The sequence below is a fragment of the Exophiala xenobiotica genome, assembly GCF_000835505.1.
Source record: "Exophiala xenobiotica strain CBS 118157 unplaced genomic scaffold supercont1.6, whole genome shotgun sequence".
NCBI classification, from domain to species: Eukaryota; Fungi; Ascomycota; class Eurotiomycetes; order Chaetothyriales; family Herpotrichiellaceae; genus Exophiala; species Exophiala xenobiotica.
In genome coordinates this window covers 362379-387240 of record NW_013562489.1, presented here as the reverse complement: position 1 = coordinate 387240, position 24862 = coordinate 362379, and the positions used below count along the sequence as shown (strand labels likewise).

Below are 24862 nucleotides of genomic sequence, written 5' to 3'. Positions count from 1 at the left end.
CAGAACCCGGGGAAACTCACCGGGCGTGATTGGCTGAAAAAGGCCTCCTACGGCTCCTTCTGTTCCACGACGAGGCGAACCCTGGATTTTCTTGCAGCCTGTCTTCCTTCGTCCGTATAGTGTACTCCGAGACTCCATGCTCATTATTTCCTCTCAGATTTACTGTGTCCTTACTGTTCGACTCTCATACATTCGCCTACCATGGCGTCCATGGCCAACTCGAAACCCGTAACCGTGCAACGATTTCTCCTACCCCGGCTGACCTGGATGACCTCCTCGTTCGTCCAAGCCGCGCCGCAAGCAGTCCGCAGACGTCCCTCAATAAAACAGAAGTCAACTCTCGGCTCATTCAAACCCGCATCCAACCCTCGCTCCATACACACTACTAGCACTTCAAGAACCGTCCCTCTCCCGACGAAACCCTCGTCGACGCGACCGCCCAAACGCCCTCGTATCTTCGACCAACCTCTCCCTCCCGACTCTGGTCCGATCCGCCACAATGGCGTATACGTCGCGACCTTCAAGCCTGCGCGGCGAGCATTCTCCAGTACCTCCGTGCAACGAAAAGACCACCACTTCGACACACTCAAGTTCGTGCAGCGGCTCAAAGACGAAGGCTTCAGCGAAGAACAAGCCGTCGCCATGATGCGCGTCCTGAACGATGTCATAGAAGAGTCCATCCAAAACCTGACACGCACAATGGTCCTGAAAGAGGACGCCGAACGAAGCACGTACACGCAGAAGGTCGACTTTGCCAAATTGCGCAGCGAGTTGTCCAATGCCGACAGCACCGAGGCCCAATTGACCCGCTCCAGCCACGAGCGGTTATCCAGTGACCTGGCCAAATTGAACTCGAGGCTGAGAGACGAGATCGGTCGCACGCAGGCCAGCGTGCGGCTGGATCTGAACCTCGAGAAGGGCAGGATCCGAGAGGAGGCGAACGGCCAGGAGATGCGCATCAAGGAGACGGAAGCACGCATCGAGCAGGAAGTCGCCGGGCTGAGAGAGCGTGTCGAGGCCGTCAAGTTCTCCACGCTGCAGTGGTTGATGTGAGTATATTCCTAAACCGAGAACAGTCCTTACTCCATGCAAAAGCGAAGGTGCTAACTTTCACATTAGGGGTGTATGTACCGGCACAGCGGCACTGATTCTGGGTCTTTGGCGTTTGTTGATGTAAAAGGAAGGAAGAGAGAAGGCATTCATGTTTTACAACTCTGTGGCATGCCCAACACGTGCGATATACGCTCTCACTCCGTCCAACGCCAGTAAATAATGCTGGGCAGTTGTTTGTCATGCAGAAATGACCACTAAAATTGAAGCCAGTTCAACATGCCCGGCAGGCTTTGATCATATCAATCGCTTGGATGCTATCCGATAAACACGTCGATCTATAAGGGATGAGACATGTTCAGAGCACAACCCCTAGTATACCGTGTCTCGAGTGTCCACACGATGGACAGGTTTACCTCGATGAAAGGCTAGGCTCCTTGACAGGTCATCTTTCAATTGATGTTCGAGATGCTCAACGCCACCGCTATGAGTTTTCCATCTAGCCCTACTGCTCATTGACACTGACCCTCATCTCCCCCAGCTACAAACAAATGTCTGCTTGGTATTCATCTCTGCGCCGTATATGCACAACTGATCCTTTCAGAGGTCCGATCTCCTTCACGCTATGTCGAGTCAATGCTGTCCTCTTGGGTCCCCAAAAAAAAGCCCCCACTCGATAGTCGACACAAAAAGATCGTCTTTGCCCAACGCTCGTTGTCGTCTTACTTTGCGAGACTCCCAACCCACAGTGCCAATCACATCTGCACACCCCAAAATCCCTTGCCGCCGCAGACACCCAATGTCCCCATACCTGGCGCCCAACTCAAGTTGCCCACCTCATACCTACATTCCCACACCGCCGAAGGTCCACGTTCCTGAGCCATACCACCTCCTCCAGGAGCCCCAGGTGTCATCCCTGCTGCCGCATTGCCCGTGGAACCAATAAGGTCCCACAGCAACACGCAACAATCATCAGCCCCTGAGGCGAGCACGCCGCGCTGAGAACTGCTCCAGTCCACGCAGTTCACCGACGCACTGTGCCCCTTGAGTTCAAGAAGCGCTTGTCCAGGTTGCCGCACATCAAGCACGCGGATGATATTTGAATCCTGCGAAAAAGTCGCCAGGAGATGAGCATCGTGCGGTGACGCAGCAATCCGTAGCAGCGGAGGCGGGAATGGGAGTGCCTGCGTGCCTGAGCCCCGCGTTGGTGATGCCGAGAGGGGATCGGAGAGTTGTGCTAAACACATCTTGTCAGTCTTGATCTCGACGAGGTATCGGCATGTCTATAGTTGTAGCTGTATAGAATATTTGACGAGGGGACTTACCGTTCTTCTCCTGCTGCTTCTCACTCGGCTCATAGATGATGGTACTATGCTCAAGGCTTCTCAGGTCGAACATTCTTACACTCCCATCGGCGCCGCACGAGACAAACACGTCAACACTATTGGCGCAGAAGCGGACATCATAGACCTCCTTGTCGTGCGCGATGAGCTGCGTCTTGGCTGTCAGCGTCGGAATATCCCATATCGTACATGTCGTATCAATTGAAGAAGTGATGATCAGAGACGGCTGCACCACATTCCAATCCAACGATGTGATAGGGGCGGTATGTTCGGGAGATTTCGAGTTTGACAGAAGAGCGAGTGGTGATAGCTTCTGTGGTGGAGGGGACTTCGCGTTGGCTGAGAGCGTTATTGAGTTGGTCTGATATCCGTGCTGATCGTTCGGTAGTGACCACAGCCTCAAGTGGTCGCCTGACGTTGCGAGGAGGTCCGTGGTCTGTTTGTTCGAGGAGGGTGGTTCCCAAAGTATTCGTGTTACCGGATAGGCGTGCGTTGCCTCTGCAGTTTTGACAAACTCCAGCCCTCGTTCGCCATGAGGGTTGTCTGGGTCCATCTGCGTCCGTTGCGTGTCTAGAATTTGAATCTGCCCACACTGTCAGCTCTGTCCATTCCCTTCCAGGCGTCTGCCTTACATAATTGTGATTATCTTCCAGGTAGCTCCCAATCGCAATTTTTCCCGCCGAAGCACTATTCGACCGCGGCGGCCATTTGCACCAGTCTACGGCGTATATAGGCCAAGGAGCATTGTAATTGCTATTTTGAGGGTATTGCGGACGATCTTCTTCTTGCACAACCCCCGGGCTAAAGGGTATGTCTGTGGCATTTGTATCGGAGCGAGGCCTGATGTCTGCCAGGCCGAGCGGAGAATAGGATGGTGGCCCTTGAGGAGTGTTTGGAATATGTCCCGTCGGAGCGGAGGGATACTTTGACTGCTCAGGAGTGTTCGAGAAGGGTTTGTATCTTGGTTGGTCCATCGCACCTGGACTCGACCTCGAGTAGCTATGGGAGTGATTGAGGGTCATTGGTCTAACAGACATTGGCGAATGCTGCATTTGCGTGGAGATTTGAGGCAGTGTAGGGAGTACTGGGGCCGTGTTGCTGCTATTGAGCGCTGAAGGTCTATTCTGCAAGCCGGGCTGTAATGTCCCTGGAATAGGATTGCTTGCGACGCTATTTGGATGGCCCGGTGTCGAAGGCTCGATATTGATCGACAACGCGTCCCCTCCATAGGCCGGCGGTGCACCATAATGGTGAACGTCGCTCATCGCTGTGCCCTGCTGATTGTACAAATGTAGCCCCTCTTGTTGTCGCCCAACAGTCAGTGACCGACTCAGTCTCTGGTGGTACTGCCTTTGTTGTGAGTCGGACGAGGGCGCAGTCTGATTTCCAGGATATGCATTCGGAGCAGGACGATATGGAATTACGGTGCCATTCCCATTGAGATTTGGCTGCGGCTGGTAGGGATTGTTTTCGGAAGCCGTGGCGGGCGGGTTGGAATTCCAGTGAGGGTTTGGAGCGCCAACTGAGCTCAGTGTCTGACCAGCGGAATAAATGGCATTTGCGGCGCTGTAGAAGTTGTCGTAGGTGGGAGAGGAGTCGGAGACGGTATGTTGATGACGAGGAATGTGAAAGGGCATAATCGCAGAATTGACAGAAGCCTCTCTGCTATCAGCCTGACAGGCATGGAATCGCGCGAAAGGTGGTTTGCTCAGAAACTACACTCTCTGTACACAACAAGGCACCTCGTCTATTCGTCCAACCACACTACAACAAAAGTCTCCAAGCCGGCCTGATCTTTTACACTTCACCCAACATCAGTCACACATCTTCACAGTCCTGGACCAGGAATGATTCACGAACATCGTTGGACATAGCATACCAGCAAGGGACTTTAAGCCAATTGCAGCCCGATAAGAGAGGTGCTTACGAAGACCATCAGCATTCCTCAATTCTTTGGATTCATTGTCCCTTCCAACGGCGAGCATATCTATCACTGCATATTGCATGGTCAACACTTGTCGACTACACATCTTACATTTGGAAAGAACAAAAGGCGAGGAATAACTGAAAGAACATGGCACCAACACCTCAACCAGCACTCACCCTCCTCCTCTTGCCCGCTCTACAGCTCCAGCTCCCCTCCCCCTCATCATCGTTGAGATCAGCATACAAACCCACATTCGAGACACTGCTTCCCAAACTCGTCCAACCTGGCCCCAGCACCACAGCACGTCTGGACATCGCCCTGGTCCTGTCCCCCTCCTACCCCATCAGTTCCAACATCTCCCGCTCCGCCACCTACCCTCTCCTTCAGACCCTGCTTTCCCAGATCTATAGCCTCATTTGCTCTATCGCCGCTCAGTCAAACATTGACCTGGACTTCCCCGGCGGCCTGGACGTCCGAATATTCCTCCTGGAACCTCGAACAGACAGTCTTTCCCAATCCCTCCTGGGCAAGCAGCCCCTTTCCGGTCCGATCATCGACTTTCAGACATTCGTCTCATCCACCCCCTCACGCCCCTATACAAGTCTGTACTCCGTCGAGGGTGAAACGGGCGAGTCCCATCTCAAAGCCCTCATCACGGCCTGGCAGTCTCGACAAGGCGGCATCGCCCCTCCTGTTCATCGCCTGCCCTGTGGCCCATCACTCGCAACTCCCAGCTCTTCAGCAACTCCATACGCCGAGGACGGGCCTGTGGCAACCCATAAATCCGTCGCGGTAGGCGGGACGTTCGACCACTTACACATTGGGCACAAGCTTCTTCTCACCGCGACAGTCCTGGCCGCCGAACCTTCCGACGCTTTTTCATCATCACCCAAAACACCCCGCCTCATCACAGTCGGAATCACAGGCGACGAACTCCTAGTAAACAAGAAATACGGCTCCGTCGTCGAATCCTGGTCGACCCGCCAACAACGCACCGCCGACTTCGTCGAGTCGATCCTAGTCTTTCATCCTGACATCCCCTCGATCAGGGAGACAGAGTCTATCGACGAGCCCGGACCGAACGGCAAGGTGATCCGCGTCACGTATGGCGACGACATCACGATCAATTACACGCAGATCTCTGACCCTTTCGGACCAACGATCACCGACGAGAATATCACCGCGCTTGTGATCTCCGGCGAGACCCGTGCGGGCGGCAAAGCGGTCAACGACAAGCGCCGGGAAAAGGGGTGGAAGGAGCTAGAAGTGTTCGAGGTCGATGTGCTAGATGCGGCCGCGGGCCTGGATGACGCTGAAGGCCAGCAACAAAGAGAAAGACACAGCTTTGAGAGTAAAATTAGTAGCACGGAGATTAGGAGGAGACTGCAAGAGAGGGGAGCCAGTGCGTCTGCATCTTGATTCAGCACTTCAAATAGCAATATTTAACGCCTTGTCATCTGAATGTTATAATCTCAGCAAGGTAGATACTATCCTCGATTTGCCGGCAAAGCAAGGTCCCTTGAGGACCTGGGTACAGGCTACTTGGATCTTTACGTGAGTACACAAAGTCAGGCAGGCACGCCTGGTAGGGGAACACGTACGGCGATAGAAGTCGCAAAGATGACGCCTGGACACCTGCCTCGGCCCCTGTTCTCTTGGAATGCGATATGTGACAAGGCTGACTAAACATGAAGCTCGTCCACTGGCCTGTCCGACTGGTCCCCGTGAGTCCTCCCCGTCCAGTCCTGGCCTCGAAAGTCATTACTAACTGCCGCCAGAATGAATGTTCTGATCTCTTACCGGTCAATCCCGACGGCAGTCGTGCAATCGACCGCGACTGGGACATGGCGAAGACATGGGCTCAAATGGAGGATATACTTGCTTCGGGCAAGGTCAAAGCCATCGGAGTTTGCAACTGGTCCGTCCCATATCTTGAGAAACTGAAAAAGACATGGCGGATCAAACCTTCAGTCAATCAAGTCGAACTCCACCCGCACCTTCCACAACATGACCTTGTGGCATGGTGCCAAAAGGAAGGGATACTGGTGGAGGCGTATTCACCCCTGGGAGGTTCAGGTAAGCTTGCCACTCAGCGATTTTTTGGATCCTTGTTCTTGCAACTCCAGCGACAAGCGACTGAACTGGACTGACCCCTGGTGCAGGAGGTCCAATCTTATCAGACCCGGACATCGCAAGTATTGCCGAAAAGCACAAAGTCACGCCCGCAAACATTTTAATATCCTACCACGTCAGCCGAGGAATCGTGCCTCTTGTCAAAAGTACTTCCCCTTCACGACTGAAGTCGAACCTTCAGACAGTAAACCTGGACGATGACGACCTGAAGAAGCTGAATGAATTGAGCGCGCAGCCCGGAAAGCACAAGCGCTATAATACGCCTCTCTTTGGCTGGGATTTGGGCTTTGACGACTGGTATGGGTCATCAAAGAAAGAACACTAGATATTACGCTCCCAAGGGTAAATCATGTTATTTATCGCTAGAGTGCCATTGGACCACAGACAGCAGAGAGGACAGTTAATGGAATAGGCATGTATCCCATCTAGGGCGAGGTCCGGGACATTTGCGTGGCAGGAGGGCCTCCTGTTCAAGGGGAGCCCAACTGCTGCTGTTTTTTACCCTGTTAAGCGAGCTTCATTGCAAGATTGACCCATGATGCCATAGTACAACTAATCTATGGCGATCTATCCGAGTCCCACATCTTCAAAACTGGCATCTATTCATATACTCTTGATGAGGTTCAAACCCCAGCACAATCTAAACGGCCCTCGAGGCTATTGCTCGCTCATAACTAAGCATTCAGATACGCTTCCCCTCTTTGTCAAAGTCGATCTTTTTGCCCGTCCTGAAACTCTCCTGCAAAGCCTGTGCGATGGTCAAACTCGTGACGCACGACTCCAACGAAATGGGCATTTGCTTCTGCTCAAGCACCGCGTCCGTAAACGAGATTACTTCCGACACAAAACTGGGTTTATACCGATCGTACCAGCTCGGCAAAGCCGAGACATGCACGCCACTCTCGTCGGACAGCTCCAACCTGTTGCGCTTCGAAACCAGGTTCACTGAAATTTTGCCGTTGGTGCCAAAAATCTCGGTCTGGTTGTCGTAACCGGCCGCGGCAGTGCGGGAGTTGTAATGGAAGGCGATGTGACCACCCCAGAATTGAACCATGCCCACGACGTTGTCACCGTCGCGGAATTCGTCTTGCGACTCGAGCTCCTTGAAGTGGGCGGCCGTGCCGAACCCGCATACGGACTGAGGGACGGTAGATTTGTTGCCGGCCTCGAGAAACGACAGCGTGAGATCGATGTCGTGGATGATGGAGTCGACGAAAAACCCGCCGCCCCTCGCTGCGTTGACCACATACGAGTGCATGAAAGGAGCGTCGTCGAGCTTCTCGCAGCCCTGGGACCGGATTACCACGGGCGAACCGATGGCGCCTGCGCGGATCTTTTGCGCCGCCTCCTGGTAATTCTCGTCGAAACGTCGGGTGAAGCCTACCATTAGCCGCGTTCGGTTGGAGGCCTGAACTATTGAGATGAGATCGTGCAGCTGTTCGACCGTCTGCGTGACGGGCTTCTCACAAAGCACATGAATACCTCGCTCTAGCGACGCTTTCGTATGTTGATAGTGGAGTTCCGAGAGAGATGCTACCACGACGGCGTCGAGACCAGGGAACTGGATCATCTCTTCGAAGGTAGGATATACGGCAACTCCGTGGGGAATCAGGTTGGTCTCGGCCCATTCTAGGTCTGCTTTGGCCGGTGAACAGGCACACACCAGCTTGGCCTGAGGCACCAACCTGAGGATGTTGAGCGCATGAAGTTGTCCCATTCTGCCGATTCCTACCACTCCAAATCTCAAGACCCGTGGTTGGCTTCGCGCCGCCGTCTTGTCGATTTCGGCCGACCGGTCGTCGACCGCCACGAGGGATCCAATATCCCCCATTGCTGCTGCGTTCAAGAAACCTGAGTCTGTGGTGCCGGGTCGTGTTTGGCTATGCCTGTACCCGCGACCTGAAAAGCTAGGCAGGATCTTGGGTTATATCTGAAATCTCAAAAACTCGTGGGGGCTGCACTGAAGTGGGCAAGTGTCAGGCTGATCACTACTCTTACTGTGGTGTATGAGTATCAAGTCGGGGAAAATTACCGTGTTGTTTCAGCTAGGAAATATGCCGCCGATTGCCCTACCAACTCCTCGAGTACTCCGTATACGGTGAGACCATATGTACTATTCGTCCACACTGTTCGCCCTAGTTGGCTTTTCCAACCCAGTCGCCGTCGGCCTTGTTATTGCTGGAGGTGAGTTTTCCCCTGAATTACCCCAAGAAGAAATTCGGCTCAGTGTCGTCTGGAATTGGCGGTTCCCCGGTTACGGAACGAGGAGATGGGTTTGTGGGATTCTAGAGAGTGAAAGCCTTGTAGGCAGTGTGCTTCAGGAAGGGAGCGCCGAAACAAAGCATCACTGGGTGGATGGTCCTTTAGGCACGTTTAGGGTGTTATTCCCGTCATCAATACGGAGTATCATGGATCAATTGCACGGTCCCAGCCGGCGGTCCCCACGGGCATAGGCTTCATGGCTCGGGATGTACTATTTGTCGTAGACCTACCGAGTGCGGTATATCACAATAACACCACGTTGAGAGCCGGCGAACTCATCAGCCCCGCAGAGGAAGCGCGAGAATCTCACTGTGCCTTCCACACTCATCGATCAATAACCATGCACACCAGCAATAAGTCTCGGATTAGTTGAGGGCCACTGGATGACTTTATCCACTTATAGGCAAAATAGTCATATAGGGAACCTTGATCCAATCGAGCTGTGCACTCATTCCATCGCACTAGGTGTTCAGGATGGGCAACAGGTATGTAAGATGCATACGAGCATGACTTTGTCACTTGACACCGAGGTAGGCGTCTACATCACAGCATTGGCCCAGTTATTGTATCTTGGAGGGGCATCGCCTGAAATGTTGACAACACCACAGTATGGAACAAGAGTCCTCTTGTCAGGCAATGCCATCTTTTTGTCAAACTAAAAGGGGGTACGATACCACAATTTTGTAATTGCAGATTATGACTGTGCGTGTTTCTCATACTTTGACCCTTTTCAGTCCAGAGGCTTACTAGGTACCTTAGATCGATCCTGCATGCTTCGAGCTTGGCCGATGCCTCTAAGTGCTTTCCCTGCGATGTCCGTTGTGGCCGGGATAATATGCTTGGAAAAGGTACTCTCAATATCTCACTACCCTAGCCTCGTCACAGCCACAGTTAAAGTGACAACTATACACAGCAATACAGCAAGCATAAATCCATCCATAACTTCCTTCATCAATCATTCTCATTCATTCCGTGAAGCGCAGCTGTAGTACCGTCCCGCAGGGATTCCAGTCTTTGCATCAATTCAGAGGCGAGGTCAACTTCCTGATTGCTAGAGATCAGTGTCCTCCGGCAATAGGCCGTTCCATGGTCCGCATTCTCTCCTTGATCTCGTCCTTTTTCTCGCGGCGAAGGTTCCTGGCATACCGGACGCCGAAATCCTTATGCTTGAAGACTTCACCGATTTCCTCGAGAGTCAAGCCAGAGACTTCTGGGTAGAAGAGGATGATGAGAACCCAACCAATGCCACAAATCGCGGCGTAGAAGCCAAAAGCACCGGATGGAGTCATGCCTTTCATCATGGATAGGAAGGTCGATGAGACGATGATGTTGGAGCCCCAGCAACTGCAGGTCAACCACATTGTGCCCATGGCGCGAACTTCCATAGGGAAGAAGTCGGTGCTCATCCACGCCGTATTACCGACGGAGACTCCGTAGAAGAAGACGAACCAGATGATAAAGACCAAGACGATGATCGCCGGGGTCGAGACTTTGGTCGTTTCCAGTGCGAGGGTGTGTGTGTTGACTGGGATGAAGGAGAAGGCAATGGCTACGGCCATCAGACCGGCTGACATGCCCCATACGGTCGATATCAGGACGCGGCGACGGCCGAGAGGGTCGACGCAGGCCATGTTGACACCTGTCATGATCCAGTTGACTGGCAGAGGAAACGACGTCAGCATGCATCCATAACATCTGTGACAATCCGATAGGTGTAATAGGACGGCATCAAGAAAGAAGGGAACAGGGTATTCAACCGGGCCATTCCCAGGTGTCACGTGATCAAAAGGGTAGTCGGGGGGCCGGAAAAGGGGTATCTCTGGGGAAAACTCACCTCCAGCAACAACAAGGCCGACGGCGACTGGGTTGGAAAAGCCAACTAGAGCGAACAGTGTACTCGAGTAATACATAAGCGTGTTGAAACCCGACATTTGGCTGATGACCATGAGACCGCAGGCGCAGAGAAGGGCGCGGAAATTGGCTGGGTTGGTGTGCAGTTGCTTGATCTTGGACCAGCGCGATTGATCTTCGTTGAGCTCCTTAGCTTCTTCACAGGCTGCAGCGATCAGGGCCGTTTTGGCTTGAATCTGCTCGCGAGTGGCGCCTTTGTAGATTTTGACCAGGACGGCCTCGCCTTCGGCGATCTTTCCGTGGTAGATAAGTTGACGAGGTGACTCCTAAGGCGTATTGTCAGTGGACTTGCTTAGGCGGTATGATCTGTCAGAGTTTGCGACACTTACCGGACAGAATGGCAACAAGCAAGCCAGAAGGATAGCAGGAACCGCCCCAAGACCGACCATGTACCGCCAACCGTGTGGAACATGTGCAAAAGCCGCTCCAATTCCATATGAGACCACTTTGGGAACGTCAGGTCAAGGCCAATCAATAAGATAAATGTACTTTACCCTGACCACCAGTGATGGACATGTTGTTGAGACCGATAAGGCGGCCACGAACCTTGGTAGGTGCGATCTCTGCAATGTAGAGTGGCACGACCATGGCCGCGGAACCCACGCCAAAGCCAACGATTAAACGGCCGACGGACATTTGGGCAATGGTGTAAGCAGCTGCCTGGAGAATGGCTCCAATGATGAAGAGAGCGCAGCCAACATAGATAGCGACTTTGCGACCGAACTGTGGCAGGTTAGCAACTGTGGTTTTGATATTGGGGGATTGGGATTGATAGGTCTTACCTGATCGGCCGTCAAACCAGCAATAATAGCACCAATAAAGGCACCACCTGAGCAGAGGGAGGTGATCAGTTCCTTCTCGCTGGACGAGACGGGCCGGTTGTTCAAGTCGTTGTTCAGGTACACCAGTACGGCTGAGATGATGCCGGTGTCATAACCGAACAACGACCCTGCGATCGAAGCCGTCGCTGCCACAAGCCAGACGAACCAGGACGTGCCGAGGTCATCGATGGTGTTCCGGCCGTTCTCATCGTCATTGATCTCCAGATGAGTCGAGTCTGGGAAGACTGTTGCCAGGTTGGCTTTTTCGAAACTCTGGCGCATGGAACCACGACGGGATCCTGGACCTGACCCAACGGCCACGGCGGAGTGGCGTCGGTCAAATGACGTCCTTGTCACGCTCTCGGCACTCAAACTACCACGTCGGTCCCCATGTGCTTCGAGGTGTTGGAACTTCTGGGCCTTTTCCTGGAGGCCTTGCTCGTAAGCCACATGGTCGCGGTTGGCCATTGCGTGAGGTGGAGAGAAGAGGCAGAGGTATAGAATGGGAGAGGTCTGGTAAAGGTCTGGTGCAGAGCCAGAATGGATGTTTGTTCTCACTCTTAGAAAATGAGAAGGTGTGGAGCGAAGATTGGGAAGCGGTCCAGAGGGAGACAAGCCAGGTTATATAGAAAAAAGACGACGGTAGCTCAACCAGATCTCGCTAGATGGTCATTTGTCCCAAGACGATGAGGTTGAGGTCAATCGAAAAGCGAGCTATGCGGGCCGGGGTATCTTGACCAATTGCCATCCCTCCGTTCTAACGACGCACGGCTGCGAGTACGATGTTTCGTGCCCAGAAGCCTTCATTTGGTTTGCGGAGATGGCAGTGGCAAGCGGGCCAGGTGGACAGGTGGAAAGGTGGACAGGTAGATCCGGGGGTGGCCAGGGCAGATGGGAGAAGAAAAACATGTCGCCGAGTCAATACCTTAGATAGAGAAAGCCCCAACGAACCTTGCGGCCACGAAGACCTAAGTTGAGTTAGGTCGTTCTTTCATGCACGGCAATTCTCCAGCTGGGCGTGGCGGGCTTTATTCTAGAGACACTCGGCGAAAGTGGCACATCATCGTTGGGATCATCGTGCGATGGTTTGGAGTATTGGGAAAGACGCTCCGGGGTAGAGGATGCTGCCGAGGCTGCTTCGCCGAAACGCCACCAGGTCATCGCCACCCATTGTTCCCGCCGACTCGTTTGCGGATCTAGTGAGGGTACAGTAGGAGAGGCCTCGGCATGTAAGATAGTTAAACGTACTGTGCAGTGAACGATAGCAACGACGACAGCAACGGCGGCAGAAGGGAAAGTTGGATAATCTCGGTTACAGTACCGTACGTAGCAATAGCATCAATTCGTCGCTCGGGCCACATCAATCATCTAAACTGCATAGCAAGGAGATCTTTCTAAAATCAAACAAGCCTCCCTTCATGCCTCGTCGGCACTCTTTCTCATCCACACTTTCAGAGGCATCGGGCCCGGTGATAGGTTAAAATTTTCCCGTCTTGAAGGCTCCCATTCTGGGTACGGAAGAGCAAACTCATACCGGTGTAGCAACGAGGCCAGTAAGACCATTTGCTCAAGGTAGCTGATGTTGCGACCAATGCAGCCTCGGGCACCAGCAGAGAAGGCAATGAAATACGGCTGCAATTCTTTCCCTTCCTCACCCAGCCATCGTTCTGGATTGTATGTCTCCGGATCCGTGAAGATGCTTGGATCCCGGTGCGCAACGTACGAGGACATCGAGACTGTGGTGTCGCCGGCAATATAGTCTCCGAGGACTGGAGCACCCTCTGGAGGCGTGCGGCGAGGTAATCCGAAAGAGGTGGGAGGGAGCAGTCGCATGCTCTCATCAAGACAAGCTCGCAGGAAAGGTAGCTGCTTCACCTTGTCATAGGGGGCAACAACCTCATCATCCTCGAGCACACCGTCGAGCTCTTCCCGTAACCTCTTCAACTGTGTAGGATGCTTCAGCAATAAATACATAGCATTCGACATTGCGATGGCAGTTGTGTCGGAACCTGCGTTCATCATGATGCTGACTTCTGCAACCATTTCACCCCATTCGAGGTTGTTGGGCACGCCCGATTTATCCTGCAAGATCGCCGTAAAGAAGTCGTCAAGCTTCTCGCCAGCTTCATATCTCTTAAATCGCGTAGTGGCCCTGTTTCGAACAATACCATCCCAATCCTGGTTCAGTCTCCACTTAAGCCGGTAAGTGGGTGATACCAGTTTACTCAATTTAACCAACGCCTGGTACCAGCCATAGGACCATACCAAGTTCGATTGAGCCCACGCCGTTGCATGCAGGCAATCTCTGAACTGCACTTTCTTCGTGGTGCCGTCCATTGCTTCCGAAGTAACCAAGTCGTCTCCGCGGTCGAGAAATCCAAGATCTTCGCTGAGGCCGATGTTGGCTATAGCAGACACGGTGAATAGGTTCGACCACATCCGATAATCGACTGTTAGATCCTCATCGGCGGGGCGTTCTCCTTGTTTGAGGGCTGAAGTACATCTGGCGTCAAAGGCACGGATCATACGCGCTGTCATGTCGGCCACTTTGTGCTCCCAATTTTCCAAATTTTTGATGGCATAGGCGCTCGACAACATCTTCCTTTTGCGAGCATGGTCAGGTTTGTCAATTACATCAGCCAGATGGTAATGCGTCCCCGCCAGCTCTCGGTACATCAAATCTTTACCGCATTTCGTGTTATGACCGTATATGTCTTTGATGGCCTCCTTGGCTCCGAAGGAAAGAGCGTTAGGCCCAATGCGAACGACAGGATGCTTTTGGTGGACCTTCAACAAAGTATGAGACCGGAAACCTTTGTGTGCTTCGTAGATAAAAGGGAGATCTGAGATACCCGACAGAAACGTCAAGTTCGGGTACTTTCGAAGCCCTTTAGGGTCGCGGAAGTACTGGACCACAGGGACGATGACAAAATAGCTGAATGTAAGGGCAAAGGCTAGGATGGCGAATGCGAAGCCCAACATGTTGAAGGCTTTCTATTTTGAGCGACTTGGAAATGATCTGGGAGGAGAAAGCAGGATGAAATACTGTTACGATTTTGCATTGAATATAATGCAAGAAATCGCAATGGCCAACGCGGAAATCGAGAAGAGCAAACTTACCCGCGCATCGAGGTACTTTCCCCCTTCACAGGTTTCACGGAAGGACTCCTAACCATGGTGGCATACACAGTAAGTATTCATGCAGCAGATCATGCAGGTGTTCGCCGGGATCATAATCACGAACCAAAGAAGCAGATCTAGACGAGTTTCAGACGAGGAAGAATTGACTGAATGAGTAAACCAGGCTGTTACCTGTTGTGACAAGATAGGTAGACCCTCGCCGACCGCCTTGGTGATCCTGCTACGAGTATGGAGTATGCTTCGGCGACATCCACCTCGACATCGGCGAGGACAGGATCCTCGCCTGCAGCTCCACGTCTCCCCACATCCGGGTTCGTATCACATTTGGTGGCGAGCATGCATCTACCAACCTCGACCTCGGCCCTTCTGGTCTCGACCGGCTTGCCGTCCTTGTGAGCCGCAATATCATGGCACTCGCCGATAGCATGGGTATTCATACTGCTTCCAACACATGTACCTGCCATGGTCGAGTTTCTCAAAGGGGTTCGCCGGGTATTGATTGCCTGAACCACGAGAAGATTGTGGACTTTGGTTTGACACTGCTAACTGCGATTGTTCACGAATGAGAATAGATAAAACCAAAGCTCAAGATCATCGAGTCCCGGTGACAGTGGCATCAACCTTCACAACAACTGTAACCGCATGTCCTCGTCGATGGATTCCTTCTCAAGCCTGACCGATGCGGTCCCAGTACTCACCCGACAACTGATCGCAAGCCCAACCTACGATGACCTCCTGGTACTCGTGATACTCCTCTTCGGAGGAGTAGCTTATGCCACTCGAGGCACTTTCTGGGACAAGCCAGATCCGTATCACTACACATGGTTTGAAAGACCACAAGCAGCTATTGTCAGCTTAGCCGCGGCCAGCAGATCGACGCGCAATATCGCGGAGAAGTTGGCCGAGACAGGCAAACAGGCAGTCATATTCTGGGGATCTCAGTCTGGAACCGCCGAAGGATTCGCACACCGTCTGGCAAGGGACTGTCACGCTCGCCTTGGGCTAGAAGTCCTGGTAGCTGATGTCTCAGACTACGACCACCACACCATCGCCGAGCTCTCGCAGTCCCAATATGCCATCTTTATCATGTCAACGTACGGGGAAGGTGACCCCAGCGACAACTCGACCAGCTTCCTTAGCTGGCTCAAGTCCGCACCCGAAGTGTCCCTGCAAAACCTCAGATTCGCCGCATTCGGGTGCGGAAACAGCAACTACAAATACTATAATGCAGTCGTCGACACGGTCGTAACATCCTTACAGGGGCTAGGAGCGAAGATAGTCCTACCCGTTGGCAAGGCAGACGAAGCGAAGGGCACCACGGACGAAGACTTTCTGGAATGGAAGACGACCTTGTTCGCCGCGCTGTGCACCCAGTTAGGTCTCACGGAGCGTGAGCAGGAATACGAACCAAGCATCAAGGTCGTCATGGACGATTCCATTGACCTCAGCGGAGTGTACCTGGGGGAGCCACTTGATTCAAACGGTTCAAACGCCCGGCATACGCAATCTGGTCCTTCATCTGCGATCGTGCCGCTGCCAATCTGTGCCGCTCGAGAACTTCTCGAAGGAGCCTCCCAGTCCGAGTCACGCAGTTGTCTACATCTGGAAGTTGATCTGTCCGGGCACCCTGAAATCAAGTACAAGACAGGAGACCATCTGGCGGTGCGCCCCATCAATCCATCTTCCGAGGTCACTGCCCTCGTCGACATCCTCGGCCTCGCTGGACGCGAAAACACTCCGCTCATGATCCAGTATGTCGACTCAAACTCCGACAACAACCTAAACCTCCCCTCTCCGACGACCATTTCGGCCTTGTTCCAGCACTACCTCGAAATCTGCGGCCCGGTGTCCCGAGAAAGCGTTCTGTCACTGGCACAATTCGCCTCGTCGGCCACCGCAAAAGCATACCTCCTCGGCCTGGCGTCCGACAAGACGGTCTTCGCCAACTTTCTCGCAAAGCACCACATCACACTCGCCCGACTGCTCAAGCACGTACAAACTGTGGACTCTGTAGCATCCTGGTCTGACCTACCTCTGGCCTTTGTCATCGAGAGTCTCCGACCCATGACACCACGATACTACTCGATCGCCAGCTCGTCAATCACCTCGCCACGCCGCGCCGCTCTGACAGTGGCCAACAACCCGCAATTCCTCCTCGAGAACGACACTGTCTCTATCCCCGGCCTGGCAAGCACTTACCTGTCCTCGTTCATTGCGTCGAACGTACAATCATCGTCGTCGCTGTCGTACCCGCCCATCGTCAACCCGGCCTTCCTCGCCGCGTCAGCCCGTGCCCTTCATGCTTCCATCCGCCGTTCGACATTTAAACTTCCCGCGTCGCCGAGCACACCGATAATTCTGATCGCGGCAGGGACAGGGATCGCCCCCTTCCGAGCATTTCTACACGAACGCGCCCGTCTGGCGTCGCTGCTGCACGCGCAGAACAAGTTCATAGGTCGGATGATCCTGTTCTTTGGCTGTCGCCATCCGGATAACGACCTGCTGTACAAGGAGGAGCTCCAGCAGCTGCAGGCCGCACTGGCGGATAAATTGGATATTGTGTATGCTTTTTCTCGTGTCGAGGGCGCCAAGAAGACGTACGTGCAGGATCGCGTAGATGAGCGAACGGACAGCCTCGTCGGTCTCCTCCTCGAGGAGGATGCGGGCTTGTACATTTGCGGCTCGGCGGTCATGGCGAGAGAGGTGGGCAATCGAGTGGGCGAGGCTGTGAAGAAGGCCAGGGATTATGACGATGATGGTTTGAAGAAGTGGAGAGAAGAGCGGAAACGGGCGAAGAGGTGGCAGGAGGATGTCTGGGGTTGAATGTTTAAACTTACCGATCGGATTGGATTTATTCCAAGTAGTCGAGTTTCCAGCGAGAGTTGCATAACATATAGACTTGGGGATGACATGAATTGGCATCCTTCAATGTTTGACATACCTAGACATCTTTCACTGTTTCACATACCAAGATATAATCTGTACAGGGACATGGCCATTCTCATTCTTCGCATGTCCGGTCCGACTTTTCAAGATACTTGTCCCCAAGCCTCCCTCAATGTTTGCCTGACATTCCCTGCAGGCCAGGCATTCCTGGCCTCCATCTCGTCCAGCATCCCAAGCAAAGCCTGCTGCTCGAGCGGATCCTCGAAATGGTCTCCACACATGGCGATGCCCAGAAACGCAGTGACCATTGCAGGCGGACACTTACGATTGCTCATGGCGATGCCACACAGGCGGAGCACGGCGCCCTTGAGCTCCATGCTCAGTTTGCGCACGCTGGCGAGATACCCGGGTCCCAGTTTAGGCGCGGTCGGGTCGTAGACGGCGAGCAGGATGCGGGCAAGCTCCACGTGCTGCACGCCGGCGACGTGGCAGTCGGCCATGTAGCAGATCTGGGGGAACACCTCGCCCTTGGCACGGTCTGGATCGCGGAAGTAGATGGGCTCGAAGCTGGCCGGCAGGACCTCGCTCCACATCCGTTCGTACTGCTTCAGGCCGAGCCATCGGTCCTTGGGCGTGGTGGCGGATGACGAGTCGTGCTGCTGCCGCGACGGGGCGTTGGTGGTGTTCCCGTAGCAGAATTCGAGCACGTCCGCGCAGAAGATGATGAGGCGGTCGGCCCAGACGGCATCTTCTGCGGGCGAGAAGCTCCGGAAAGCCTCACAACGTGACAGCGCCAGGTTGACTGCTCGCTGTTTCAGGAAAGCGCTGTGTATCTCCTGCCGGAAGGCCACCCAGAACGCAGCCTGGCATAGCCCTTCCGCGGGCCATCCCGAACGGGGTCTTTGAGACACCACTCCAGGAGCCGACGATGCTGTGGGTGATTGTATCGCCTCGGGGGATGGCACCGGCACCTTTTCCTGGTGCTGGTCTGCCGGTCCTACCTTGGGCCCCGTGATCACCGGGGAGCTGTGCGGGACGAGTGGCACGGAGGGTATTTGGGCGTCAATGAAGACGTTCATGACGCGTAGGAAGAGCTCACTGTCACGCTCCTCCTCTCGCAGGGGGGCATCGATCTCTTCGTAGAAACGCAACACTATCGCTGCAGCCAGTAGGCTTGCATCGCGCGTCTGCTCCGGATCCATGCTGCGTGTGAGCAAGTCCCTGATGCACTCGTTGTGGTAGTGCAGCGCAGTCTCATCGTTGAGGTCCGGGACTATCTCCCCATCGTAATAGTAGACATGGCCTGCTCCGGACTCTTGCACACGAGTCAAGTGCCGCGCCGAGGCTGCGAGAACGGCGTTCTTCAGAGGCGGACACCAGCGTGCTCGATGGGGTACAATGCCGGCAAAGTGCCTCTCAGGATCACAAATATCAAACCAGCGTGCTAGTACATCGATGAAGTATCTCAACAGCACCACCTCGAGTCTGGAGTCCGTAGATTGGAAGGTAGGGTTGGTTGGAGGCTTGACGAGGGTGCCGACGAAGGAGTTCCCAGTGGTGCGGGCTGCGTTCGGAGACGGGACAATCTGACCGCCCCAGGAGAGACCGCCTTGGGACTGAGGTGTTTGTGCAAAGACGTTGCGATTCTCCAAGGATGATTGCCATAAAATACTTTCTTTTTGCGGCATGCCTCCAAGACTAGCGCTGCGCATGGAGAGCGCTTCAGTGGTGTCAAAAGAGGCCGCCGTGACATGATGGAAGTCAACAGGAGCCCGGTCGTCCCGTTGATCTCCAGGATCCGTTGTGGGCTCAACTGGAAAGTCTGCCTGCTGAACACCATATTCAGATGTAGACTGAGCCTGAAACTCCTCTTGTGCACCGTCAGAGCCAGAAACATCGACGAATTCAGTTCCCGGCTGATGCTCGATTGTTGGACCTGGCGGCGAAGTCCACTCTTGATGTTGCTGTTGGTGATGCTCTTCGTCCAGATCAGCTTTATGTCCGTCTTGTTCATAAATGGCTGTCAACTCTGCAGTTTCGTCGATGTATCTCAATTTCGCTATGCTAGAAGTCAGAACATCAAATTTTGAGGCATTCGAAATGTCTAAATGCGCTACCGAATGATTTGTTCTTCAGCCAGGTTTGGCTGGCGGGGAAGCTTTTCGTGTCATATCGTGCACTGGAGCCGTGCTGCTTGAATTGGATTCGGCTGGCTGTTCGGATGCATCGTTCGCCATTCTTTTCACATCTCGTGCAGACCGAGGATATGTAATCGCCTGGACCGTTCAGACATGATTACTCTCCAGCGCTCGAAACTCACACTTGAGATGCTTTTCTGTGCTGAGACGTCAATACATCGAGTGAGGGTGTTGGGGTTTGCAAGACCTATCTGCAATTGTCACAGGGAGCAGCCCGACGCTTGCGTTTGCCTCGAGCTCCGGCAGCCCTGGTCTCGGACCTGTGTACAGCTTCGTCTTCATGTTCCAAGTCAGTGGCTGTATCGAGATTTGCTGTTTCCGCGATCTCCGTCATCTTGCGCGCCGAAATGTATGGACGTTCGCCGAACCAAGTTGTGGTCTGATGGAAGAAATACTGCGAGGTCGACGGTGACTTCCAGACGTTCGGCGGGAGTTGCCCTCTTTTTGTGCCTCACTAGTTAGCGCCTCCTCTCCCCAAGCTCCCCTCCTCGTCTCCCACCCATAAGCGACTCTGGAGATTCTGCCGGTGACAATAAGCGGGGAAAAGAGCTTGGGGACATCGGACGCGAAACCACGGCAATAACGGACGAGCGGAGTACAACGGCGATTCGCGTCATGATGGCGTCTTCCAGTGGTCAGGAAAGTTCCTACGCGTCCGTTTCATTCCAAGCTGTTGGTATCCACGCAGTTGTTGGCCGACATCAACCATGTATGCGCAAAGAGTGCAAACAAATCCTCCAGAGGCATCCATCGTCTTTGGACTGGCACCAGTACTGCATCTGGCACATTCTCCTCCACTTAATGGGACGTGACAAGGCGGACCCAGAGGAGGTTTGAAGGTCAAGTGGCAATTCGGCAGCAAGGGTCTGGAAAATCGTCAGTTCAGTGTACCAACACGGATAATGGCGTGCTGAGTCCATCACCCTTTGCACACGGTAGGGGTTTCGATCAACTAGAGCAACATCCTCGGTCCTGACCGGCCATTTTCATCTTGTTCCGGGTACTGAACCAACGACCCTTGGGTCAACCTTCCCAGAAAACTGAGATATAGGCTGACCGGATGCCTGTGACGGGGACAACCGTGTACGATAAGCTGCGTGCCTCGATGGAGGATAAGGTGATGTCGCAGAACTGGCCACAAGGAGCCTTGCCTAGGGATGTCAGAAGACTCACTGTTCCTGGTTGGGCAGCGCCTTGATGTCGTGGAACATTCAAAGGGTAGTTCAGCCGCACTGTGGACGAGACAAAGCTGCATCAAGACAAGCACGAGATGATCCGGTGTGAGGTTTGCATGGGCATGAAGACTAAGGTACCTAGGTACTGGCGATTTGACACGTTTAGAGCTCTTGCTTGGGCAGTCCGAGGCTGCCCCCGGTGGCTGCTTGGCACCCTCAAAGCGAAATGCTGAAAAGCTTCAGTGATGTTAAGTATTTTCATCTTTCTCATCTACTTCTAATCGTACAGATCGTTCATGCTCGGTGTTTTTCATTGTTGTCGATACTGTGAATCGACTCTTTCGCATCCTACGCTGCAACCTCGCAGCCCTTCCTTCTCTCTTTCACGGTCGCGAGCCTGGTACGCCGGGCAAACAACTAGGATCTTTCTCCCTGAAGGGATTTTAAAAACACTCATCAATTTACATCATGTCTACATCAAACCCATCAGGAAGACAGTACCAATTAGGTACTATGGACAAAGAAGCATTGCGGGCAAAGTCCCATGTGACCGTGACTGCTCACAACTTGGTGAAAATGGAGCAAGAGGTTGACCCTCTTGCCGTTGCATTCCGCAACCTCGAATCGGCGGCTAAGAAGGATAAAGGAAAAAATTCGAAGGCTCCGAGAGGCTGAGCGCAAACTGAAAGGAGCCTTGGAGAGTAAGGGAAAGTCGATAAAACTTTTGCTGGAACTTCTTGATAGTTACCAATTACGAGCCGAAGACGATTTGAAGGAACTGCGGCAGCTTCGGCGGAAGGAGGGCGGTTTCAAACGGCTCTGGCTGGAAGAGATGAGTAAGTCGCAAGACGATACCTCTCGATCGAACGGTGTCAATCGTAAGGCACTTGGCCTTCGTGGCCAATTGGCTGGCTTCAGACGTGAGCTGGAAGTAGCTCGAGCTGAGCTATTATCTGCTAACAGAACTACGACAAAGATACGAACCGAATTGTCGGCCACAAAATGCCATCTGTCAACTATTGATGATGAAATGATGGATCTGAAGTTGGCCAATGTGAGAGAGGCAGGTCCACTGAAAGATCTCGTGTGTGAGAATGCCCGTCTTGCAGATGAACTGCAAGTTGCGACAACACAACGCGACACACTTCGACAGAGTTCAACCCGGAGAATGGATGAGACTCACATTCTCGAACGGAGAAACGACCTGCATATTAACCTTCTTGGCCGTTTTACGGAAGCCCTCGTTTCATCGTACGAGGAGAAGCAGAAGTTGCAATCGAGGGGAGCTCTTTTACTTCAGGATATTAATAGACTCAACCAGGACAAATTCACGGGCATAGCCCACCTCAACCAGCTACAGAGCCAGAACGACGATCTCCGGTCTGAAAAGACCAAACTGCGAAGTGAGCTTGCCGAATCACGTCAAGCATTGAAGACGGAAAGTGAGAAACACAAGGAAGCAAAAGACACGGTACTCGAGACCTCGAAGCAGCATGAAAACTTATCAAGAGATTTTGATATCCTCGTTGGCAACGTTGAGGCCACACTGGATGATTTCGCTCGGCACGGACTTCGACTCAGCAACACGATGGTACTGCATCCTCAAGCCCGCGATAAATGGCCTCTTCCATGGCTCGACTGGAACAACAGTGCCGTTTCGGCGAACAGAGCGCCAATTCTGGAACAGGGCGAGCTCCGAGCGATACACTTTCGCATTTTGGTCCAACTTCACAAGCCGCTGGTAACACTGAGTCTGTTACTATCCGTGTGGCGAGCACTAGAGACGGAGACCTTTGAACTGCCTGCTGATATGCTACTTTTATCACTTTGTACATTGGAGGAGGTGATGTCAAGGGCACCTCCTGCTAGCGTTACTACCTTGGTCAGCAATCTCCTTACTCGAAAGTTCCTGACTCTGTGTCAGACGCCGAAACCAAATGATTTACCTGGCGAAAAGACTGGCTAAGTGTTGACGGACCTGCAGGACCATATTGTGACTGCGTCTTTGTTCGAATACCTATGGGCGAAGGCTGCTTCTCATGAACGGGATGGTTGGTACAGTCTCCACTTCAACCACAAGGACAAGGTGTTCTGGCGAGCGGTCCTGTTCGGTCATGGGATAGTGTCTTGGTAGGGATTGAAGATCCGGGTACCAATCTCATGATCCTGAAGATAGATCAGATGGCTACGACGGGACTTACTATATGAGATTCGACATGGTGGTTAATGTTGGGAGGCATCCACCCTCATTCGGTCTGGGAATTGGCTGAAGATGAGGACTCCACGTATCAATGAGTGGGCCTACATCCACCGTCGTTATGTCTACATATTGCCAGGCATGAGTCTGCCATTTCTGCCGCTATGTGAACGGGTGCTCCAGAATGCAGGAATGGTTTGAAGAGCTGGGCCTGAGATCGGGTCTCGTTTTTGGTGAAAGGTGAGGATGATAAGGAGCTGCTTCGCGCCATGCTGATCCTTTTTGGGAACAGTCGACTAGTCGACAGCCTTTGTGAATGCTATAGAAAGTATCATAGTGGGTTAGTCAGTATTGGCTATCACCTTGTTGACCTGCCTCCAAGCTTCCTACACAGCCCTGCCTCCGACTCTCTTGCACTGACCTGCATTCAAGGTTCCTTTACCGATCTACCTTGCCTTGCACTCAATTAAACACAGTAAATGGTCACTTCTCCGAAGCTTTGTCCTGTTTACCTCTTCCAACTTGGCAATCCACATTCATTGCCGTCTTCGATTAGTGCTCGCCGATTTTCACGAAAATGGGTCCACAACAAACAAGGTGCGTTGGGAGAACACTGTTACGATTTGTTACCCAATTGACTAATCCGTGTAGCAGCTTCGGCCAATCTTCGATCGTAAGTATCCTGGTCGGACAAGACAAGTCGAAATTCAGCGTCCACAAAGATGTACTGGTGAAAGCATCCCCGTTCTTTGCGAAGTGTTTGGCGTCGAACATGAGGGAAGCTACAACAGGCGTGATCGAGCTGCCAGAGGATGACTGCGCCACTTTCGGTGCCTTTGTTCACTACATGTACAAAGACGAAATCTTGACAAGTTGTTCAGGATATGACTTTGCATCTCTTTCTATCAAGTCGTGGGTCCTCGCGGAAAAATTCTGCATGCCCAGATGGCAAAACCTATTGATCGATGCCTTGGCTCAATACTGGGAACAAGAAGTGGTCCAGCATGAGGAGGTTATCTTGACCACCGGAATTACCAGCGACGACCATAAACTTCGAAAAAATGGTCTATGACCAGTTTACATGGGTTGTAGTGAACAGCGAGCATAGCTTGGATGACCAAACGCTGGAAGATCTTTCGGCGGATTCCGAGGTGTCGAAATGTATGCTTCGAGCTATGCTAAGTCACGCTCGGAGTCAGCCAGGTATACTACAGCCAGTGTTGACTCCCGCGGAGTATTATGGTTCTGATCTCAGCCTTGAGGGGCCGTGTCGGAGCAGGTGACGGAGGTCGAGTGGTGAGAGGTTGACATATGGGTGTTTCAAATGGCGCTCAAGCGGAAGATAGCGAGTACTGGAACGAGACGGCACAGGGAAGCAACCCGAAGGGCTTGAAAATGTCAAAGGCCACTTGAAATCAGCTGAGAGTGTTCGTTCAAGGAAGGACTGCTCGCCTGACGCCTGTTACTTGTTTCCGAAGATGATACGGATGGCTGCGGGTGAACTAGGTGGAAGCAATCAGAGAGGAGACTGCATACAAGCGCATAGTCAGCCCAGGTTGTTCCAAGAAAGAGCACAAGATCAACAGGATAGCAATGTCTCGTAAAATTCTGTGATGCTCCCATCAGCCACAACTGGTAAGTTGTACGGATGATAGATACGCCTTTCACATTCGACATTGCGTCAGGCCGTTCAGATGTCGATGTCTTCATTGATCAGCGTTTCCAGGCCCTGCAACTTCCTGCAGCTTCATCTCTCCGTTGCCCATCTTGACGGCTCTCTCCATGACTGTTTTGGGACTCACACTTCCGGGTGTTGTA

At 53.0% G+C, this 24862-nt stretch overlaps 11 protein-coding genes across 12 annotated transcripts; 6 read left to right on the top strand and 5 right to left on the bottom strand.

Annotated features, from left to right (window-relative positions):
- Positions 1–62: 62 nt before the first annotated feature.
- On the top strand, positions 63–1535 carry PV05_09436 (uncharacterized protein). The gene is made up of 2 exons (XM_013455776.1): positions 63–1049; positions 1120–1535. Exons 1-2 carry the CDS (start codon positions 202–204, stop codon positions 1175–1177), a joined length of 906 nt encoding a protein of 301 aa, XP_013311230.1. The 5' UTR covers positions 63–201; the 3' UTR covers positions 1178–1535.
- On the bottom strand, positions 1467–4074 carry PV05_09435 (uncharacterized protein). The gene is made up of 3 exons (XM_013455775.1): positions 3026–4074; positions 2376–2976; positions 1467–2287 (listed from the first exon to the last, which is right to left on the bottom strand). The coding sequence occupies exons 1-3, from the start codon at positions 4028–4030 to the stop codon at positions 1806–1808; spliced, it is 2088 nt and encodes a 695-aa protein (XP_013311229.1). The 5' UTR covers positions 4031–4074; the 3' UTR covers positions 1467–1805.
- Positions 4075–4163: 89 nt separating this feature from the next.
- PV05_09434 (uncharacterized protein) lies at positions 4164–5876 on the top strand. Its single transcript, XM_013455774.1, has one exon. It carries the CDS (start codon positions 4468–4470, stop codon positions 5737–5739), a length of 1272 nt encoding a protein of 423 aa, XP_013311228.1. The 5' UTR covers positions 4164–4467; the 3' UTR covers positions 5740–5876.
- A 132-nt stretch (positions 5877–6008) lies between these two features.
- Positions 6009–6778, top strand: PV05_09433 (uncharacterized protein; the record flags this gene model as incomplete). The annotated part of the gene is made up of 3 exons (XM_013455773.1): positions 6009–6044; positions 6099–6396; positions 6483–6778. The coding sequence occupies 3 exons, from the start codon at positions 6009–6011 to the stop codon at positions 6776–6778; spliced, it is 630 nt and encodes a 209-aa protein (XP_013311227.1).
- A 252-nt stretch (positions 6779–7030) lies between these two features.
- PV05_09432 (uncharacterized protein) lies at positions 7031–8350 on the bottom strand. The gene has a single exon (XM_013455772.1). The coding sequence runs from the start codon at positions 8282–8284 to the stop codon at positions 7136–7138; it is 1149 nt and encodes a 382-aa protein (XP_013311226.1). The 5' UTR covers positions 8285–8350; the 3' UTR covers positions 7031–7135.
- A 1247-nt stretch (positions 8351–9597) lies between these two features.
- Positions 9598–11915, bottom strand: PV05_09431 (uncharacterized protein; the record flags this gene model as incomplete). The annotated part of the gene is made up of 5 exons (XM_013455771.1): positions 9598–10372; positions 10550–10892; positions 10956–11071; positions 11121–11349; positions 11409–11915. The coding sequence occupies 5 exons, from the start codon at positions 11913–11915 to the stop codon at positions 9774–9776; spliced, it is 1794 nt and encodes a 597-aa protein (XP_013311225.1). The 3' UTR covers positions 9598–9773.
- Positions 11916–12863: 948 nt separating this feature from the next.
- On the bottom strand, positions 12864–14429 carry PV05_09430 (uncharacterized protein; the record flags this gene model as incomplete). Its single annotated transcript, XM_013455770.1, has 1 exon — positions 12864–14429. The coding sequence occupies one exon, from the start codon at positions 14427–14429 to the stop codon at positions 12864–12866; it is 1566 nt and encodes a 521-aa protein (XP_013311224.1).
- Positions 14430–15230: 801 nt separating this feature from the next.
- PV05_09429 (uncharacterized protein) lies at positions 15231–17411 on the top strand (the record flags this gene model as incomplete). Its single annotated transcript, XM_013455769.1, has 1 exon — positions 15231–17411. One exon carries the CDS (start codon positions 15231–15233, stop codon positions 17409–17411), a length of 2181 nt encoding a protein of 726 aa, XP_013311223.1.
- A 136-nt stretch (positions 17412–17547) lies between these two features.
- On the bottom strand, positions 17548–19815 carry PV05_09428 (the record flags this gene model as incomplete). 2 transcript variants are annotated; one of them, XM_013455768.1, is made up of 3 exons in its annotated part: positions 19795–19815; positions 19592–19750; positions 17548–19533 (listed from the first exon to the last, which is right to left on the bottom strand). In XM_013455768.1, the coding sequence occupies exon 3, from the start codon at positions 19184–19186 to the stop codon at positions 17618–17620; it is 1569 nt and encodes a 522-aa protein (XP_013311222.1). In that variant the 5' UTR covers positions 19187–19533; positions 19592–19750; positions 19795–19815. The 2 variants fall into 2 exon arrangements, with proteins under 2 accessions (XP_013311222.1, XP_013311221.1); XM_013455767.1 differs by having other exon boundaries at positions 17618–19533; positions 19592–19815.
- A 1500-nt stretch (positions 19816–21315) lies between these two features.
- Positions 21316–22813, top strand: PV05_09427 (uncharacterized protein; the record flags this gene model as incomplete). The annotated part of the gene is made up of 2 exons (XM_013455766.1): positions 21316–21435; positions 21494–22813. The coding sequence occupies 2 exons, from the start codon at positions 21316–21318 to the stop codon at positions 22811–22813; spliced, it is 1440 nt and encodes a 479-aa protein (XP_013311220.1).
- An 808-nt stretch (positions 22814–23621) lies between these two features.
- PV05_09426 (uncharacterized protein) lies at positions 23622–24116 on the top strand (the record flags this gene model as incomplete). The annotated part of the gene is made up of 2 exons (XM_013455765.1): positions 23622–23641; positions 23696–24116. The coding sequence occupies 2 exons, from the start codon at positions 23622–23624 to the stop codon at positions 24114–24116; spliced, it is 441 nt and encodes a 146-aa protein (XP_013311219.1).
- Positions 24117–24862: the final 746 nt, after the last annotated feature.